The following is a 19754-nucleotide window of genomic DNA, read 5'->3' as shown; positions in this document are numbered from 1 at the left end:
CAAAAATGCATAACCCCTGATACCATGTATGATGCAGGATGTAGGAGTATTGTAAGCTTAGACGTGTGCAACAAACTCAAGCTCCTCTTCTCTTTGACATTTCTCTCTAAAATTTCTCATTTTAGACTTCTAATTTGTGACCGGTGTTTTGTTTTGCTCTCTCCTCTGCGCTTCCGCGTTCATCATTTCGTCATGCGTCAGGTCAGGGGTTACTCTTCCGCCTCAAATTGATGCGTATGGTAAGCTGTAAGCTAGTTATTATAGTTAATAAAGTTTTAAATATGGATATTTTTCTTGCAAAAACGAACCGCTTCACTTTAGAACGCCTTTATTAACCCCCTGGAGTCTGGAATATTTTTATGATGGATTGATGCATTTTTTTTTTTTGGGATTCAAAATCACACCCCCCATTCAATACCATTATATATCTCGGAAAAACCAGGATATTTTTAAATATATGTCCGATTGTGTTCGCCAGAAAAATCGTCATATACACATAGGATGGTTTGAGGGTGAGTAAATCCTGGGATAATTTTCATTTTTGGGTGAACTGTCCCTTTAAGGACATTAAGCATAGAACAGATTATCATATTTTATCATAGCAAATGTTTTACCATCATGTGAAGAAAGAATTGGACTTTTTTTCCCCCTTTAGATTAAGTGGTGCATCAGTGCTGTCATTTTCCTGAGTCTAGTCATTAGTCACATGACATTTTGTCTCAAAATGACCTGGCTGCAGAGCTAAGCGCCCATGAGCAGAGATGGCGGATCACTTATCATGAATTTCAGCTGCTCGTGCACCAACTGAGCTCCTCTTGAGATGCATGGAAATGCAAACAGACAGCATTCTGCAGGAAATATAAATCTCCTTGAGATGATAACACATTTGCTAAAGTGTGCAGGATACAACAGAGCGCATTGCACAATGCCGTATCCCACAATGCAATGCACTTTACTTGACCTTCCATTAGTGTCATCAATAACCTGGGATTTTTTAACAATCTAATCTTCACTAATTGATTGGGTTTCCAATTTAAGATGTTTAAAACAGTTTTTTATATCATTTAATAAAACTCCCAAATGACTCTGGGATTATATTCATGTTTCCTCACCTGATTAAAGTCAGCGTGAAACAGAACTTGCGATAGTCTTCTCCCCTATTGTGATGTATAGTGAAATGGCTTCTGGAAGGAGAAAAAATGTAGGGCGGGGCTTGATTTTGTCCGTGGGAATTGATTGGATGGTTGTGGTTTGCTATTGGTGGATCTCATGTGAGTGACAGGTTGCCCCGCCCTCGCGCCAGTAAACACGTCATCGGAGAAGAGATATTGTAAGGGAGAAGTTATTTTGAGGACACGTAAATAAAACAAAAATAATGAATACTGACACATTCCATAAAAATAAGAATTGTCAATTTTGATTTCATGATAAGCTGTTTTGACAATGATTTAGCATAATACTGTTTGAAATGTTTATTGTTGCATAATGCCTTGTTTTACGAACTTTACTGTGCAGTATGCAGCTTATATTTCATTTAAATAAGTTATATTCCAAATAACTTATTTAAAATGCATTTTTTTTCTCTCTGATATAACTGGTTTAATTAAACAAGGAATGTGAAATGAAACGTTTTTACCGTCGAATAACGCGGACTTCGCGTATTATTTATAAAGAAAATGCGAGTGTTGTGTTGCAAGCATACTAGTCTCACATTAATAATACAGCATGTTAGTATTGCATTCCAAAACAGACCTTTAAGCTGCACGCAGAACAACAGAACAAAGCCTCCTTAAATCTCCTAGTGGCGGGATGCGCATCTCGCGCATTCCACCTTAAGCGCTCAATGTGATCGACGCACGCACGCGTACAGTATGTTTCCGTTTTTTTTTTTTCGTTTTTTTTCTCTCCAGCGCGCTCGCGCCGCAGCTCGAAAGAGTGCGAGCGTCACGTCGAAGGCAACACTGACGCACTTCATCCACTCTATCAAGCTTGAAGCCCATTAGGAATAATGTCTAAGCCGTACCGCGAATGGATCCTGGGCTCCATTGACTCGCTGAGGTCGAGAAAAGCGCGACCGGACCTGGATAGAATTTGCAGAATGGTTAAAAGACGATACGGCTCGGACTGGGACCGAACCCGTTCAGAACTAGAGAAACTGATAGAGGAGCGAACGGTGCTGAAAGTCAACTATAAAGGCTCGGTGTCCTATCGCAACGCGGCAAAGGTGTTGAGAGGCAGGAGAAAAACCGAGCAGAGCAAGTGTGCGGTGAAACAGCCTTCTCCCGCGGACTGGAGCACCGGCAACAGCGCTCTGGGTCCCGTGGATGAGGATCACATGGAGGATATGGAAGTAAGTAAACCGAGCGCTGGCGCACAGAAAGAGAGAGCGGCTGCGCGCCGGCAAAAATCACGCGCAATGCCAAGCATTGGTGTTTTATCACTAGTTTAACTGTTCTGGCGCATGAAACATAAAGGCAAGTGCACACGCAAACACGCGCGCGCGGACTGGCGCAGACGGGGAGCGGCACGAACCTTCATGAGCGTCGGAAAATCGCCAACAATGGAAGCGCTTGGTCGAAATCTTTCGGAGCGAGTTTTTGTTTTTAGAGCGCGGACTAAACTTTGGCGATAAAATCCTTGTCAGTTTATCCAAACTCGCTTTTGCACATCGGGGGAAAGTCGCCAAAACATCACGGCTCCGCCGACTGACGCATTTCGCACAAGGAGCGACACATATTTGCAATAGCTAGACAATTGCAATAGCGATTATTTGATGCATTTGTGCACTTGTACGCGTCGTGACAAAGTCAATACGACAGTTTATCGGGATCATTGAAGCGCAAGTCATTAGACGGGCTGCTAGATGATCCTTTATGTCCGCGCACGCGAAGTGCGAACGAAGTCGTCAGTGCTTCTCGTGAACTTGCGGTACTTATTGATCACGGGTTAACATGTGCACTAAGGTGAACGTTAGCTTTGGATGTGTTTTAAGGGGGAAAATGTCGGCTACAGCCACGTTTAACATTGGCTTGCCTTGGGACGCGCTTGTCTCAGACAGGCAGCGCGCCTCGGAGCGAAGCAGGGCGGGTTTATGAATATTAACTAGGCTGCGTGAAGTTCGCTTGTGGCGTGCCTAATTAATATGAATGAACTCGCCACGCTTCTCTCTCAAGCCGCTGAGGAACCACACGCAACTTAATATTAATGAGCCCGCCCGCTTCGTTTTGATGCAGTTGGAGAACGTTGTGTTACTTAATATTCATGAGCCCGATCGCTACGTTCTGATTCAGCTGTAGAACGTTATGCTACTTAATATTCATGAGCCCGCTTGCTACGTTCTGATGCAGCTGGAGAACGTTACACTACTTAATATTCATGAGCCCGCCCCGCTTCACTCACAGATCAGCGCGCCTCCGTTCAGCAAACTCTCTCCGTCCGTAACGTTCCTTGTTGTACTGTATAAATAAGTTATTTAAATATGTCCACTGCTCTGTTAGTAACGTTACTAACACCTTAGCGCTAACCACCGCCATAACTGAGGTTTAAAGTGTACGGCTAAAAAAAAAAGGGCGAAGATAAATTTCTGTGTGAAAAGACGGTGCGCGCGGCCTTCAGAAACCACTGAAGCTCGATTCGACGATCATGCAGTTTTCTTTGGGAGCATAATCACAAAGTGCGATAGTCGAAATATACTCGTTTAAATGTAAAATGCAGGTATTTGTTTTATTGATAATCAGCATTCAGTTCTGTTTAAAGCCCACGCTGATAGATGCTTTCTTTACTCCACCAGCGTGGCTGCTTATGCTTTCTAGTGAAAATATTTCTGGGCTATTGAACATTCCAGCGTTATTGCCCAGGGTGGTTCACTGAACCCTTAGCAAGGCATGTTGGCACACTATTTAGGTTAAGTTGACATAATGAGAGTATGCCATTAAATAGTTTATTATAAATGTAAACAATTACAAAACAATTCATGAAACAAAAACAATTAAAATATACAAGCTAACACAAAACTGCATTACATTACAAACTGCCTCATTAAAAATTGGGCCATTTATGTAAAACATTTTAGTCCTGAGAACGGAGTTCAACATTTCGGGTTAAAAAATGCCTTCATTATATGATTTTCTGTTTCTTTTGTTGTTTGATTGACATTAATGATATATACAGCAGCAGGTGATGCAAACTCCTCACCTTTCAGTGACAACTCTAGTTTTTGAGATCAACATAGGTCACTTATGGGGTTTGCATAGATCCAGTGAGTGTTTCTATGGGGTGGAGGGGTCTGAGATATGGGAACTTTTGAGGCATGTAAAGCAAATATCTTTAAAAACAATTCTGTTTGGAGCATGCCCCCGCCCTACGCAATGTTCTCACCTTTTTCCCCCCTTACCTGTTTGCATCCCTGACATTTACACTGTAGGTCTTGATGCCCAATTCTGATTTGTTGACTATATTTGATTTTTTTGACAACCTGCTTACATCTTCTTGTTAAAGTGACCCATATCTGATATTTGCATTTACACTATACACTTGGCGAAACAACCAAAAGTAGACATAGTGACCTGGAAAAGCTTTGGTCGAATTGGAAGTGAATAGGTGCGATTTGCAATGAAAGAAGACAAATTGATATTAGAAACTTTTTGTCTCCGCACCATCTTTAAAGGATTAGTTCACTTTCAAATAAAATTTTCTTGTTAATTTACTCACCCCCATGTCAACCAAGATGTCCATGTTCTTCTTTCTTCAGTGGAAAAGAAATAACGGTTTTTGGTGAAAACATTCCAGGATTATTCTCCTTATAGTGGACTTCAGTGGCCTCCAAACGGTTGAAGGTCAAAATTACAGTTTCAGTGCAGCTTCAAAGGGCTTTAAATGATACCAGACGAGGAATAAGGGTCTTATCTAGAAAAAAATGTAAATGTATATGCTTTATATAAACAAATGATCACCTTCCAAGTGCTTCCTCCAAAACCGCACTTTTGTATTCTTCAAAAAGCTTACGCTGTATGTCCTACTTTTTGACAGAAGCACTTGGAAGGCGATCATGTTTATATAAAGTATATACATTTACTTTTTTTTTTTTGAAAATGACCGATCGTTTCACTAGATAAGACCCTTATTCCTCATCTGGTATCGTTTAAAGCCCTTTGAAGCTGCACTGAAACTGTAATTTTGACCTTCAACCATTTGGAGTCCATTGAAGTCCACTATAAGGAGAATAATCCTGGAATGTTTTCATCTAAAACCTTAATTTCTTTTCAACTAAAGAAAGAAAGAAATTAACATCTTGGATGACATGGGGGTGAGTAAATTATCAGAAAAAAATTTATTTGAAAGTGAACTAATCCTTTAAAAGTCAGCAAAACATTAGGTTGAGCCTTTGTCCTCCATCGCACCATTGAAAGGAGTCATGTGATCACATTTGGTGTCCACCTGAGTTGACGGCATTCACCATGTCACTTTTTTAATGACTTTTGACTTGCATTGATGGGAATATCTGATCCGTCTGCTTACATGGCAGACACAGCAGCACATATCTGATTCATATCAGATTTATTTCCATATATGAATGAGGAAAAACGATCTGAGAATATTGGAATCATGTGCGTTTTTCCGGCTTGCACTTTCATGGGTCATATCCGATCTGTGCCACATGGAAGAAAAAAATCTGAATTGGGTCACTTGTACCATGTAATGTCATTGCGACCTATGAGGCTACTTTAAAGTTGCAATGAAATCAAAATCGAAGTTTTTTGGCTTTTAGTATGAATATGTTAGCCTTACTGTTATCTATAAGCTAGTGTGCTCCAAAACAATGACATAAATTCGCATTTAGAAGATATCAGCGTTTAAATCTTAATTTCTCATTCCGCTAAAACGGATCACGGATTTTCATGACCACCACAGACTTCAGCTTCTCATTAAATCTTCTGTCCAATCAAATGCTCTCTAGAATCTGAAGTCCCGCCCCCTCCAACACTGTAAACAGACGCTGAAGCTGCACGGCTGAAATCGGTTACTTGTTCACACATTTACTCTTTTCTACATGGTGAATGGCACATAGTTCACTATATAGGGGATAGGGAACGATTAAGACAGTGTAAATATGTTTGCCATTGGCACGAATGAAGTCTGGTTTCATGTTAGTGTCACTCGAACCGCTGCAGCACGCACACAGTCTGCTTCGGTCCAGAAACACGAGAGCACAGCGGATCATATGTACAAGTTAAAACGTATCGGACCCATTTGAATTCTGCACAGAATGCTGTATTTTAAAGCGATATGGAGGAGAAGTGGTTAGAGATTAGAGGAAAACTGGTTTTACCGAGCTCAACGGCTCTGGCTGAGCTGTGATATAAACTAAATGCTATTGGCTATTTTAAAAAGGGGGATGGGCTGTTTGATTTGTCCCGCCCTGTCTTCATGTTTCAGTGGAAATTACGTCAACACATTGAATAATGCTGAGCATTCCAAGACACTTCAGTGAGCCTTTAAGACCTTATGCATTGATCCAATATAATGATAATTTCACCAGTTACTTTCACTTTAAACATAACTGAGTGTTTATGTGAAAACATATGACACATAAATGTGTGTATTTGTTTGTTCAAGCGCAGTAAGCCGCAAAAGTGAACTGAATTCAGCGTTCATGTGCTTTGGATATGCGCCACAGTAAGCCCCTGTCAGTACCGAATTCAGTTCTCTTTCTCAGTTTATTGTGATTTTAACTCATCATCAAGCATGTCCCGCCTTTTTTTTGTCTCATTTATCTATGTTTCTTTGCTGCTCTATCATGTTTAAGCAGTCCTGCACTGCATAGATCTATACATACAGATAAACTATATAGAAATATCGCCCAGCCATACTCCCCTCCCCTGACATGCTCTAGTGCCACTCACTTTAAAAACACTTTAATATGCTGATTTGATGCTCATTGATTATTATCAGTGTTGAAAACAGTTGTGCTGCTTCATATTTTTCTACTTGAAAAAAGTGGTAGTGATTTACTTTATATAAGTTATATAAAGTTGTATGAAAACACAGATTCAAATGGCACACGTGATGTGTTCGGTTCAGTGTTGGGGAAAGTTACTTTTAAAAGTAATGCATTACAATATTGTTTTACTCCCTAAAAAAGTAACTAATTGCATTACTTAGTTACTTTTTATTGAAAGCACATCACTTTTGCGTTACTTTTTCTCACCTGGTCTGTGCTTTCATGTTTGTTTTTTAATAACAACAAATAAGTTATATTTTTTTGGCAAATGTTAAAGGATTAGTTCACTTTCAAATAAAATTTTCCTAATAATTTTTTTCACCCCCATGTCATCCAAGATGTTCATGTCTTTCTTTCTTTAGTCGAAAAGAAATTAATGTTTTTGATGAAAACATTCCAGGATTATTCTCCTTTATAGTGGACTTCAACGATCAGTCATTTTCAAAAAAATGTAAATGTATATGCTTTATAAACAAAAATGATCGCCTTCCAATTGCTTCCGCCAAAACCGCACTTTCGTATTCTTCAAAAAGCTTACGCTGTATGTCCTACACCTTCCCTATTCTATTTACCAGTTCCATTTTTTCCGTAAGTAGAAGTTCTTTTGGCGGAAGCACTTGGAAGGCAATCATTTGTTTATATAAAGCATATACATATATATAAAAAAATGTAAAAAAATGACAGATCGTTTCTCTAGATAAGACCCTTATTCCTCGTCTGGGATCATTTAAAGCCCTTTGAAGCTGCACTGAAACTGTAATTTTGATCTTCAACCGTTTGGAGGCCATTGAAGTCCACTATAAGGAGAAAAATCCTGGAATGTTTTCATCAAAAACCGTTATTTCTTTTCAACTAAAGAAAGAAAGACATGAACATCTTGGATGACATGGGGGTGAGTAAATTATCAGGAAAATTTTATTTGAAAGTGAACTAATCCTTTAAGGCCCTTTCACACCAAAAGTGAAACGAATAAGCCTCAGGCTGAAGGAAATGCATATTTACGCCTGTACTGTAGAGGGTGCAGCTCAAACAAACCTTTCAGCTGTGCTGCCATTCTGAATTAAAGAAGAATAGGATACAGGAGAATGAAGTTCATCACTCTTATTTCTAAATCTAATATAAAGTAGTTTTTGCTTATTAGTATGGTTGAATTAGATCATTGAAGGTCAGCAGCAAAGACATTGGTTAATAAATTGAGATTAAATACATATTATAGTAGTATATTTGTGTAATTTAATATACTAATTACAGGTTTGCGTAAAATTCTGAGATTGCATTTCACTGTTTTTATTCATTTTGAGGAATATTGAATGTTTTCGTGCAAGTGAGATGAGTAAATGGATGTTCACATTTAGTCACATTTAACTTTGTTGTAAATTGAAAAAGTAATGCATTACTTTACTAGTTACTTGGAAAAGTAATCTGATTATGTAACTCAAGTTACTTGTAATGTACTCCCAACACTGGTTCTGTTGAAGCCTTATGTTGCACTGGGTTGTAGATAGACAGTGGCTGTGTATTTGTCTAACAGTGATCAAGTGAAGTAAAATAAAATCTGCAATCTTTTTAGGACGAGATGTCGACGACAGCAGGAATGGACAGCAGTATGGATGAGGAGGGTGATGAGAGCAGTCTGGATGCCATGTGTGCTCAGAGCACCGCTGACTCGGGCATCAGCATGAGTCCCATCACCAGCAGTAACACCAGTCTGCCTGTTCCCTCACCCACTTCCTCAAAGAACTCTCCTACCCATGATGGTCTGAGGCAGGACGCCGACTGCACTTACACTCTGCCCGAGCACATACAGTCAGCAGCCCAGCAGGACACAGGTATGTACAGTAATTAAAATAAATTAGTTAAAGAATCAGTATTTTGAAACCGTACTGCAAATTAACATGAAGTCAGCATGAAACGGAAGCTGTGATCATCTTTTCTTTCCTACTGTGACATACATCCAAGTAAAACACCTGAGCAAGAAAAAAAATGAGGGCGGGGCTTGATTTTGTCCACGGGGAATTGATTGGATGGTTGTGGTTTGCTATTGGTGGATCTCATGCGAGTGACAGTTTGCTCCGCCCTCATGCCGGTAAACACATCATCAGAGAAGAGATGTTGCAGTAAGAGGGAAGGGAAGTTATTTTGATCAAAGATTATGAGGACAAACGGACATTCTTGCAGTGAAAACCCACCAATAATCTTTATATATTATGTGGGTAGTATTAGTTGCAGTATGAATACAACTGCCTGTACATTTTTTGTTTAAAATTACTGAAATCAATTGTAATCCTGCCCCAATTTTGAAATATTGTTTTTGCATTTTTACAGCTTGTAATATTGCAAAAAAAACATGAATATCCTGTAAAAACAATGTCCCTGTGTAAATCTATTATCAAGCATTATGAGGACCAGCAAATAAAAGTATTGCATATAGTAGATTAATACTATCATTAAACTTCTAGCCTATAAACATTGATTTTATCTTACTCGCTGACATGAGAGGATCACTCACGCACTGTTTGGAAGCAAACAGGTTTGAAAGACAATAGACAAGTGTAGTTCATAAATTAATCATTTGGAAAGATCACTTGAAAATATGAGAAATTAATGGAATTTGCTGTAATACAGTGGGAGGATGGTTGAACAGATCGCAATCTATGGGTGCTTCTCGATATCCCTCCTCGTTTCCTCGCTCCTCCGTCCTCCATCCTATGACCCGGAAACCGATCGAGCTCAGCCATCTTGAAGGACATCTCAATTCTCTAATTGCACCACGAGGAGGCGAGGATCGAGGAGTCATGATCGAGGATACAGAGGTGTATCCTTTGCGGAAGTTTTTCTCGTCGAGAAACGTGACGCATGCATAAATTCTCCTCTCCCTTCATATCTGTCACAAAAATTTAAATGTATACTGTTTAAATAAACTTTACATCTCACATATTTCAATGGGGCATCTTGCTTTATTAATATTTATTATATTTTTTTTAAATAACCAAACTTTAATAACATGTGGGTAGATCCCTTGCGTGCAGCTAAATCATTTTACTTGATTCACTTCCTCCATCCTCGCTTCTTTTCCTTGTGACCTTCCCTCGCATCCTGAAGGGGTGGAGCTAAGACGTGAGGAAAGGATGCGAGGAAAGGAAACGAGGATGCACAAATAAGAATTGAGAAGCACCCTTCATGTTTGGGCTCTTTTGATTGGATCATATTGTTTCATTCGGAGTCCCTAAAGGGACATGGTGAAAGAAAAAAAACATGAGATGGGAGAAAAAACTAGATGTCATTGCTTTTGCGTTTGCTAGCTAAACCTTTGCAAACACAAAGTTCCTCGAGAGAATGCAAAATATTTTTTGAGTGAGACACATTGAATAATCTAATATTTCCTCCCATCGTATATTTTTTTTTCTTTCAAAAAAATTATTTCCCTTTAGGGCAGGGGTGTCCAATCCTGCTTCTGGAGGGCCACTGTCCTGCAGAGTTTAGCTCCAACCCCAATTAAACTTGCCTGGCAAGGCCAGACTGATATATCTTCTACAAGATATAGCAGTCTGGTCAGTCCGCCCTCCGTCGCGATTCGAGTCAACTCCAAACCATACCGTGCAATCAGATTCGTTTATTTCAGTGACGCAAACAGCGTCACTCTAGTGCAGCGAAAGTCCCTTCAATATCAACAAAGATTGCGCACGCGAGACCCGAGAGTTCGTTCTATTCAACCGTGAATTCAGTTTTAAATGACTAAAAACACATTAATTATTTACTTTTCGCTGTTGACTCTCTTGTCGCTTTGCTAACGTCATATCCGCCCTTCTCTGATTGGTTTACTCCGCTTCCTGTTTGCTCGGATTTGCTCCGCCCTAGAAATCGAATTGATTCAATGGCCGACCAGACTCATCCGCTGGTACAGTGGTCAGGCTGGATTTTCCAGGCACCAATTAAACACACCTGAAATATCTAATCAAGGTCTTACCAGGCATAATAAAACTTACATGCAGGTGTGCTAAACTCTGCAGGACATTGGCCCTCCAGGACCAAGTTTGGACACCCTTGCTTTAGTGGCTCCGTAGCATCAGGTTATCGTTTTTGTTTTGCAGAAAAATTGTGGAAAAAGACAAAAATGCCGCAAATAATGCGGCAATTTGTCGAATTGAATCATTTTTGTGATCACATGATCACAAGTATCTTGAAGGCCACTCAAATGTAGTGATTTTTTGGAATTGCTAATATTTTATTCATATATTTTAGATGTTTTATGACTGGCCATTTTTTAAATTAAGGCGTACTTAGGCAAAACTTATTTTCCCTGCCACAGATGATCCGTGGTGATAGTGTAATTAAATGTTTTTCTGGGATTCTCCTACACTAAAGTGACAATTAAAACAATCTGTGTTTCTTGAATTTGCATATTTGAAGCTGTGAGAAAAGTAAGTCTAAAGAGACAAACATACAATCACCTATTTTGACAGTGAGAAGTTACTGCATGATTTGCATCAATTCAAGTTGTAGTAGAGTGTTGTTACCATTTTACGCCGGACTGCTTCACAAACGAGGGTCAATTCATTTAACACTGGATTTGCACAAAAGATTAACATGACGGCACATGCTAGTCAATGAATTGAATCAACTCCACAACGACTACATAAATTTATCCACTAACCATTCAGAAACGTCCAGATGCATTATAAAAGTTGTAACTTCTTCCTGAGTCTCTCCATCAGTGTCCAACTCCAGTTTGAACATTGTAAGGCTGAACACCGTTACTGACAATCATCATTTTGACTGTGTGAGATTCTCCAGCTTTGCTGTTGTTGAGCAACCAAAGCGTGAGCTGTTAAAGCTCCGCCTTCTTCTGGAAAGAGGCTGGGAGCAGCAGCTCATTTGCATTTAAAGGGACACACACAAAACGATTTTTGTTCAAACCCTAATAGGGACAAATTTGACAAGCTATAATAAATGATCTGTGGGGTATTTTGAGCTGAAACTTCACAGACACATTCTGGGGAAACCAGAGACTTATTACATATTGTAAAAGGGTTATTATAGATCCCCTTTAATAATTGGTGAAAGTGACATAGCTCTGACAGAAGAAGCCAAGATTTCAGCGAAAACAGTTGGTAAATGTGTAAGACGCTGGCCTAAAGAGATTTCAGCTGATGTTATTTGTCATTGTAACCCACAGGATCCGTGGAGTTTCTGCCGCAGCCAACGGCCATCTGTCTCTCCGCTCTTAAAGCCGAGGAGGAGCCGAGGGTGGAGGAGAGCGCGCCCACCCCTGATCCAGTCATGCCTGTAAGCACGTCCGTCCTGCTTCCAATCACAGCACATCTGTCATGTTCCTCTGTGTCATATTGTGTGTGTCTGTCTTCAGGAAGAGGCGGTGATGGCAGACGGTGGGCCTCATGCTGTCTCTGATCATGCTGAGGAGGGTGAGGATTCTGCCTGTGTTTCTTAACCTTCATAGCATAACAGGGGCAGAAATTAATTTTTCCATTTAAGGGGCAATTTCTGAGAAACGCTGTTGAAAGTGGATTGGACCGAGCAGCACAACGCATGTAGCCAATCAGCAGTGGGGGGCGTGTCCACTCATTATGGAGAGAGAGAGATTTGAAGACTATAGAAAGAGAGATGGCTGAGAGACATTACAAAAGAGAAAAGATCAGAGGAATATCACTGGAAAAAGAAGGGTTATGATCAGGCAAGGGCTTTAGGACCCACGTTAATATTAGAAAAGCTTTCCAGCGCTGGAGAAACCAGAGTTGTGTTGTTTCTGCTCCATACATGAGTAACATTGGTTTTGTTGTTGCAAAGAACTGAGATATGCTGTTGTTGTAATGTTAGCGATAGTCACAGGACAGTTTTGAGTGTCATTGTATGTACATTTTGGGGGTGGAGCAATGAAGGCAGGGGTGTGTATGTTTGGGTTCATTTCAAATATCAACAGTGTTTCTCAGAAATTGCTTATTGCACCTTTTTAAAGGGCAACTTTTCACCCCCGGAAGTGATTTCCAGAGACTTTTTTAAACCTTTGTAATGGTAATTTTTATGTTTACCTTATTAAATGTATCTGTGTTGTCTTTTTTTTATGTGTATCTTGTATATGTCAAATATGTTAAATGACCAATTACTTCAATCTTTTAGAATAATATAGACTGTTGCCAATACAATTTTTTCAACATCAGAAGCCATCATTTTAATTTTAAAGGAGAACAGAAGCTGCATCTGAAATGGCATTAATGTTTATTTACACAGATAAATTGTATATTGCTGCTCATAAGTGACATACATGCATTTACAGTACAAATACATAATGTATAGCCTACATAAAGTATATACTTTATAAAAAAAAAAAAAAAAAAACATGAACTCATTACAGGGTAGGGCTGCAGTTTTATTACAAAAATAATTTCTGTTGATTATTGCTCTTGATATTGTAATAATGATTGTTAATGTCAGTTAATGGAGTATAGAAACCTTTGTGTTTTGGGGAAACAGCTCATCATATTCCTGTAGGCTACACAGACAAAACAAGCTGTTTATTAATACATTTTTACGCATTAGAAAATCAGGACTTCAGATTGGTTATTTTTAGTAGCATAAAAAACAAAACGTTTATTTAAACTATGAATAAAATGAGACAGTGAGCATTTGCACTGAACAGGCGCTTTCACCAGTGACTAATGTAAACGCCTCTGATTGGCCATTGCTTTCATATGCTCAACAGAAACGCACGTGATTGGTTGTAATGCTCAATTGTACCAAAAAAAAAAAATGCATAAAAAATGAGCAGATCTAAAAGTATTGCCACAATCGACATTCAATAATGCCAACCCCCCCCCCCCCCCCCCCCCCAATTGATTTTTGCCCCAAATCCCCGTTAATTTCCAAACCTGCACCATATCTATTAACTCATTGTACATTAATTTTTTTTCTTCTTTTTTCTTTTCTTTTTTTCTAAATTGTGCTTTCTCAGGTGACATGTGCAATAAGGAGACCAAGCTTACAACAGAGGAAGAAACGGTTAACAATGGAGGGATGAATAATGGAAAGTGAGTGAAAGTTAACATTTTCTTTTTATCTTTGTCAATAAACACTGAAATATTGAGACGTAAAGTTCTAGTGTGTCATTGCTGTGGCATCAAGCAGAATTGGACAAATAGTAAATGTTTTCAAACAAACAGCTAAAGCCGCGCACACACTTAATGATTGTAAGGCCGATTATGAATGTAAATTGATACTTATAACTGATCGTGCTCAAACGTGTCCAGTCAGAGCCAGTTGTGTTCAGTCCGCGATTACAGTCGGTGTTCAAATTCCATGTGTAAGTATATAAATCGGCTCCAGTCGAAGGAAACAATCGGTATGCGTGTTCAGTTCAGTCTTAGAATGTTTCAGCTAATCGTTAGGTGTGTCCCCGGCTTAACAGGGAACGTTCTCAGATCATTGGTTAACGTTCCGGCAAGGTTCTGTCAAAGTTCTTATGTTTATAGAACTTCCGTTCATAGTTCTTTAATAATCTTCTCAGAATGTTGTTAATGGAATGTTTGTTTCTGAATGTTTTATCTAATGTTTTTTTAAACATTACTACTAGCTACTTGTTTCAAAACATTCACAATTCAAAAAGTAACATTACTATAATGTTTGTAAAATTATCAAACGGAACAGATTCCCTTATTTTTTTGCTAACTTTCACATAAACAAGAACATTTTTAAAACATTTTTAAAAAATGGATGCTTTGAACATTCCCAGAACATCCAGAAATAACATTTCCATAACTTAGTGGGAACGTTATCAAAACGTATTTTTGTCAGCTGGAACGTGCCATTGGTCAGGTCGCACCACCTCAAACTCACACCATTGTTATGATATGGAGAAGTCTAGTCTGCATTGCTCATAAACTTTAAGGTGTTGAGCTGTTTTTGTTTTTTTCTCAGTGATGTGGTAAAGGAAGAAGTCGGGCAGGACCCTTTGCTTTGGAGCGTGGCCGATGTGGCCCGATACTTCACGTCTGTGGGTTTCCCTGAGCAGGCGCTGGCTTTCAGGACACAGGTTAGTGCTGTAGTCAAACAAACCTGTCAAAAACATGTGCTTGTTATACTTTAACCCAAAATCTTAAGAAAGAAAGAAAAAAATATATATATATTTTGCCGAACAGAAATGAAGTCTTAATTTCACAACGCAAAAGATGTAATTTTCTTGATAATTAAGTATATTTTCCCCCTAATACATAATACTATAATGCCAGAAAAATGCACAAGATGTTTCTTTAATTTATGCTTATTTTAAACTTGCCACAGTGTTGGAAAAACAAATGTCAGGATGTTTTTAAATTGCTATTTCCAGTAATAAAAAAACAGTAATTTTGTGAAATATTATTACAATTTAAATGAACTGTTTTCTATTGTAATATATATTAAAATGTAATTTATTCCTGTGATCAAAGCTGAATTTTCAGCATCATTACTCCAGTCTTCAATGTCACATGATCCTTCAGAAATCATTCTAATTATGCTGATTTGCTGCTCAAGAAACATTTTTTATTATTATCAAAGTTGAAAACACTTGCGCTGCTTAATATTTTTGTGGAAACCATAACACTTTTTTCAGGATCATTTGATGAATAGAAAGTTTAAAAGATCTGCATTTATTTGAAATTAAAATAGAAACATTATAATAATCACTTTTGATCAATTTAATGTGTCCTTGCTGAATACAAGTATTAAACCTTTGCACTCAAGTGTACATCATGTCTTTTTAAAGCCACAAGTTAAATGCCCTGGATCGGTGCAGCAGATCTCCAGTAATGTTCGTATCTTTCAACAGGAAATAGATGGGAAGTCCTTACTGCTGATGCAGCGCAGCGACGTGTTGACTGGTCTGTCGATCAGACTCGGCCCCGCTCTCAAAATCTATGAGAATCATGTGAAGGTACTGCAGAGAAGCCACTTTCAGGAGGACAGCCGACTCTTCTCATAGTGCTCGTTTCCAGCAAAACAGACTGAAATGCTCCTGGTTCAGAGCGCAGGCCATGAAATGAGGGGACACTTTAACTCTTTAAGACTTATTTTGCACAATCCTCCTCAGTCGATCTTCTCTTCTTCCTGGTGAGGACATGCCGCATGATTCAGCCCTGCAGTCTGTTCTTCTGTTCTGTTCTGTCTGCGTCCATCTCTCCGTCCCTCACAGGGCTGATGGGACCATTCATCTTAGTAGAAGTGTTTTTTTTTTTCTATGGTGGAGCTTTTCATTCACCAGTGTTTTTTGTCAGATATAATTTACAGTGTAGCAATATTGTATAAACATCGTTCTTGTCCAGTTAAATGTATGATGTTCAGTGATGTTTTACAGCAGTCTTTAAATGGACATGCAAAGTTAGGAAATAAATTCCAGTTTCCGAATCTGAAACTGCACTTTTGGCATCAATATTTTCTGTTATACGTCGCGCCTGCCAAGCAGAGACATAGAAGTGAGTTATTAGCTATGTTTCCAGCCACCTTATTTTCATGTCAATTTTGGGATATCGCATAAAAATATGTGACCCGTGTTGGGAAAAATGAGTCGGAATGCGCATGGGCTCATTACAGGCAAAACAAGTCAAAAATTTGGTTGAATTTGAGGTTTTCACTAAAATGAGTTCATTAATCATTCATCTAGCGATCCCAATGCTCCAAATAGCAATTAAACATCTGAAAGTGTCTTTATCTGTATGTATTCTGAGAGGAGTGCCTTTCCTTTGACCATGAAAAATGCAGTTTTTCTCTGCTCACCTCACCACTCGCACTTCCTCTCAGCACAAGTTTGGTATCGTTTTAAAGCCTAGCATTCCAACTTTGTGAATATTCATAGCGAATTCTCGATGGCATGAGTCTGAACCAATGAAATATGATTTTCAAACTCATACTGATGTAAACAAATAATCTTACTCGCGCTGACTGACAGATCCGAAGCGCGCGCACAAAGACGCCTCAGACAGCGTGTGATCCTGATACATACACATATACACAGAAATTACAGTACTTCAAAATATTGAAGAAAAATAATGGAATATATATATGAAGACTTCAGATGCAAAAGCCTCTAAGTGCCATCTGAAATGTTCTTCTAAAATTAGCATTTTTATCAAGCTTGTATGTTTATGTTCAGTTATTTCACTTTAATGGCAATAAAAAGGACCTGTTAATTAACATTAAAGTGAAATTACTGAACCTAAACATATGAGCTTGTTAAAAATGCTAATTTTAGAAGAAAATTTCAAATGGCACTTAGAGGCTTTTGCATCTGAAGTCTTCATATTTTCCTATAGATATTTGGTTTTGACGAGGTGTGTGCCAAATTAGGTGTTATCATTTTAAGGTTTGGTTGCTAGATGATTTTGTTTTGGAACCTTCAGAAAACTTTAACTTGATTTTTCTCAAAGTTGACTTTGCTGACTGTATCGACTTCAAAAAGGTGTAGCTCCATCATTTGTTCTCTGATTCCAACAAATCATACATCATTTTTAAGATTTGTTAGTAGAATGAAAATAACAATAACTAATTTTTGAAAATTTGCTCATTGTGACTCATTTTGCCAGCACGGGTCACATATACTGAATGGAAACGCCAATATGTGCATAAAAAAACGCATGCGCTCGATTTAGGCAGATAGATTTTTTTTTTTTTATCGGATAAGAAGACAGGCATTAACGAATAAATGCTGCATTCACGCCATATACTCCCAGATAGCACACATACGTCTGCAAGATGTCAATTTTACATGTATTCTAAATCATAAACATCTTAAAGACATGTTCTAAACGTCTATTTGACATCTGACAGGAAACGTCCTATAGGCGTATTGCAGATGAGCAAACACATCTTCCAGACGTAAACGCACATCAAATAGACGTCTCCGAGATGTCAGTGTGCTATCAGGGCTGTAAAAAAAGATGGACGATGCACCTTCACTCTCTACCATTGTAGAAAAGTGAAGCCGCCACTGTCCCAATATGGCGCTGACATCTTGTGCTGATTTGGGACCTGAGTCTGCGCAGTAGTGAGCGAAGTGGAGCCGCAGAATCAAGGCCCCACCCTCACTCCCGTAGATTCGATCGCAACCAGAGTCTAACCCTAACCTTAAAGGGTTATTTCACCCAAAAATGAAAATTCTGTCATTTATTACTTACCCTCATGCTGTTCCACACCCGTAAGACCTTCGTTCATCTTCAGAACACAAATTAAGATATTTTAGTTGAAATCCGATGGCTCCGTGAGGCCTCCATAGGGAGCAATGGACACTTCCTCTCTCAAGATCCATAAAGGTACTAAAAACATATTTAAATCAGTTCATGTGAGTACAGTGGTTCAATATTAATATTATAAAGTGACGAGAATATTTTTGGTGCGCCAAAAAAAACTAAATAATGACTTATTTAGTGATGGCCAATTTCAAAACACTGCTTCAGGAAGCTTCGGAGCATAATGAATCAGCGTATCGAATCATGATTCAGATCGCGTGTCAAACTGACAACAGCTGAAATCACGTGACTTTGGCGCTCCGAACAGCGGATTCGATACACTGATTCATTTATGCTCTGATGCTTCCTGAAGCAGTGTTTTGAAATCGGCCATCACTAAATAAGTCGTTATTTAGTTTTTTTTTGGCGCTCCAAAAATATTCTCATCGCTTTATAATATTAATATTGAACCTCTGTACTCACATGAACTGATTTAAATGTTTTTAGTACATTAATGGATCTTGAGAGAGGAAATGTCATTGCTCCCTATGGAGGCCTCACGGAGCCATCGGATTTCAACAAAAATATCTTAATTTGTGTTCCGAAGATGAACGAAGGTCTTACGGGTGTGGAACGGCATGAGGGCGAGTAATAAATGACAGAATTTTCATTTTTGGGTGAACTAACCCTTTAATAGCAGTTTTTCTTGCATCCCATTAGATTACATGGAACAGGTACTTTTCAGAACTTGTGCAGCACACTAGGCTCACGCCATGTTGTAATTACCATAATTTTGTGATGACAATACACAAGTTCTAAGCTATTCACATCCTCGGACTTGGAATTATGCTTTTTTTATGGCAACATTATCAACACCTAAATTAATTTGCAGCGGTCAGGTGAAACAGCAGGCATGTGGTACAAGTAAGAGCTCTCAGAAAATTAGCTGTGTTCAAGCCATGTCATAAATAAAGCTCCGTATGCTTTCGAATCACTCTCACGGTACTTTGATGTCATACACCGATCAGTCTGCACAGCATTGCTTCAAGTCGAACACACCTTAAATCTGTAGTGGTCAGGTGGTACAAGTCATAGCTCTCAGAAAATTACGAGTTTACACGTTGTAAGTTCTACAAGCACCTAAAGGCTTTTTACAGTTCTGGATCATTACGGTAACTGCGACATGGCGTCAACGCAACTATTCTCAGGTTACAATTTGTAACTACGAGTTCTACGAGGACTTGTTCGCTTTTTACAAGTTACGATAATTACGACATGGCGTGAACACACCTAAATCCCTCGATGCGCAACAAAATACTCACGTGACTTTCCCTCAACCTGTGATTGGATAACTGGACTAAGCAGCGGACCAATCAAATTGCAGCATCTCAAATGTTTGTTTGATCTTTCTGAAATGAACACATGGGATGGAAACATTGCTTTATTTGCAAATGTTTTATGAGACATTCCAATTTTGTGCATAAGTACAATTCGCAACTTTGGAAGGAAGCATGGCTAATGACTGCACAACAAATTCATTTACG

General features: G+C 38.8%; 1 protein-coding gene across 2 annotated transcripts; it reads left to right on the top strand.

Moving 5' to 3' along the window:
- Positions 1–1830: 1830 nt before the first annotated feature.
- On the top strand, positions 1831–16405 carry samd1a (sterile alpha motif domain containing 1a). Of its 2 annotated transcripts, none has more exons than XM_048170968.1 (7): positions 1831–2350; positions 8571–8829; positions 12177–12286; positions 12366–12423; positions 13968–14043; positions 14930–15044; positions 15819–16405. In XM_048170968.1, the coding sequence occupies exons 1-7, from the start codon at positions 2009–2011 to the stop codon at positions 15969–15971; spliced, it is 1113 nt and encodes a 370-aa protein (XP_048026925.1). In that variant the 5' UTR covers positions 1831–2008; the 3' UTR covers positions 15972–16405. The 2 variants fall into 2 exon arrangements, with proteins under 2 accessions (XP_048026925.1, XP_048027008.1); XM_048171051.1 differs by lacking the exon at positions 1831–2350 and adding an exon at positions 3480–3714.
- The last annotated feature ends 3349 nt before the right edge of the window (positions 16406–19754 follow it).

The sequence above is a fragment of the Megalobrama amblycephala genome, linkage group LG1, assembly GCF_018812025.1.
Source record: "Megalobrama amblycephala isolate DHTTF-2021 linkage group LG1, ASM1881202v1, whole genome shotgun sequence".
Lineage (NCBI taxonomy): Eukaryota > Metazoa > Chordata > Actinopteri > Cypriniformes > Xenocyprididae > Megalobrama > Megalobrama amblycephala.
Note: the sequence above shows the minus strand (reverse complement) of the source record. Positions and strands in the feature narration are given on the sequence as shown.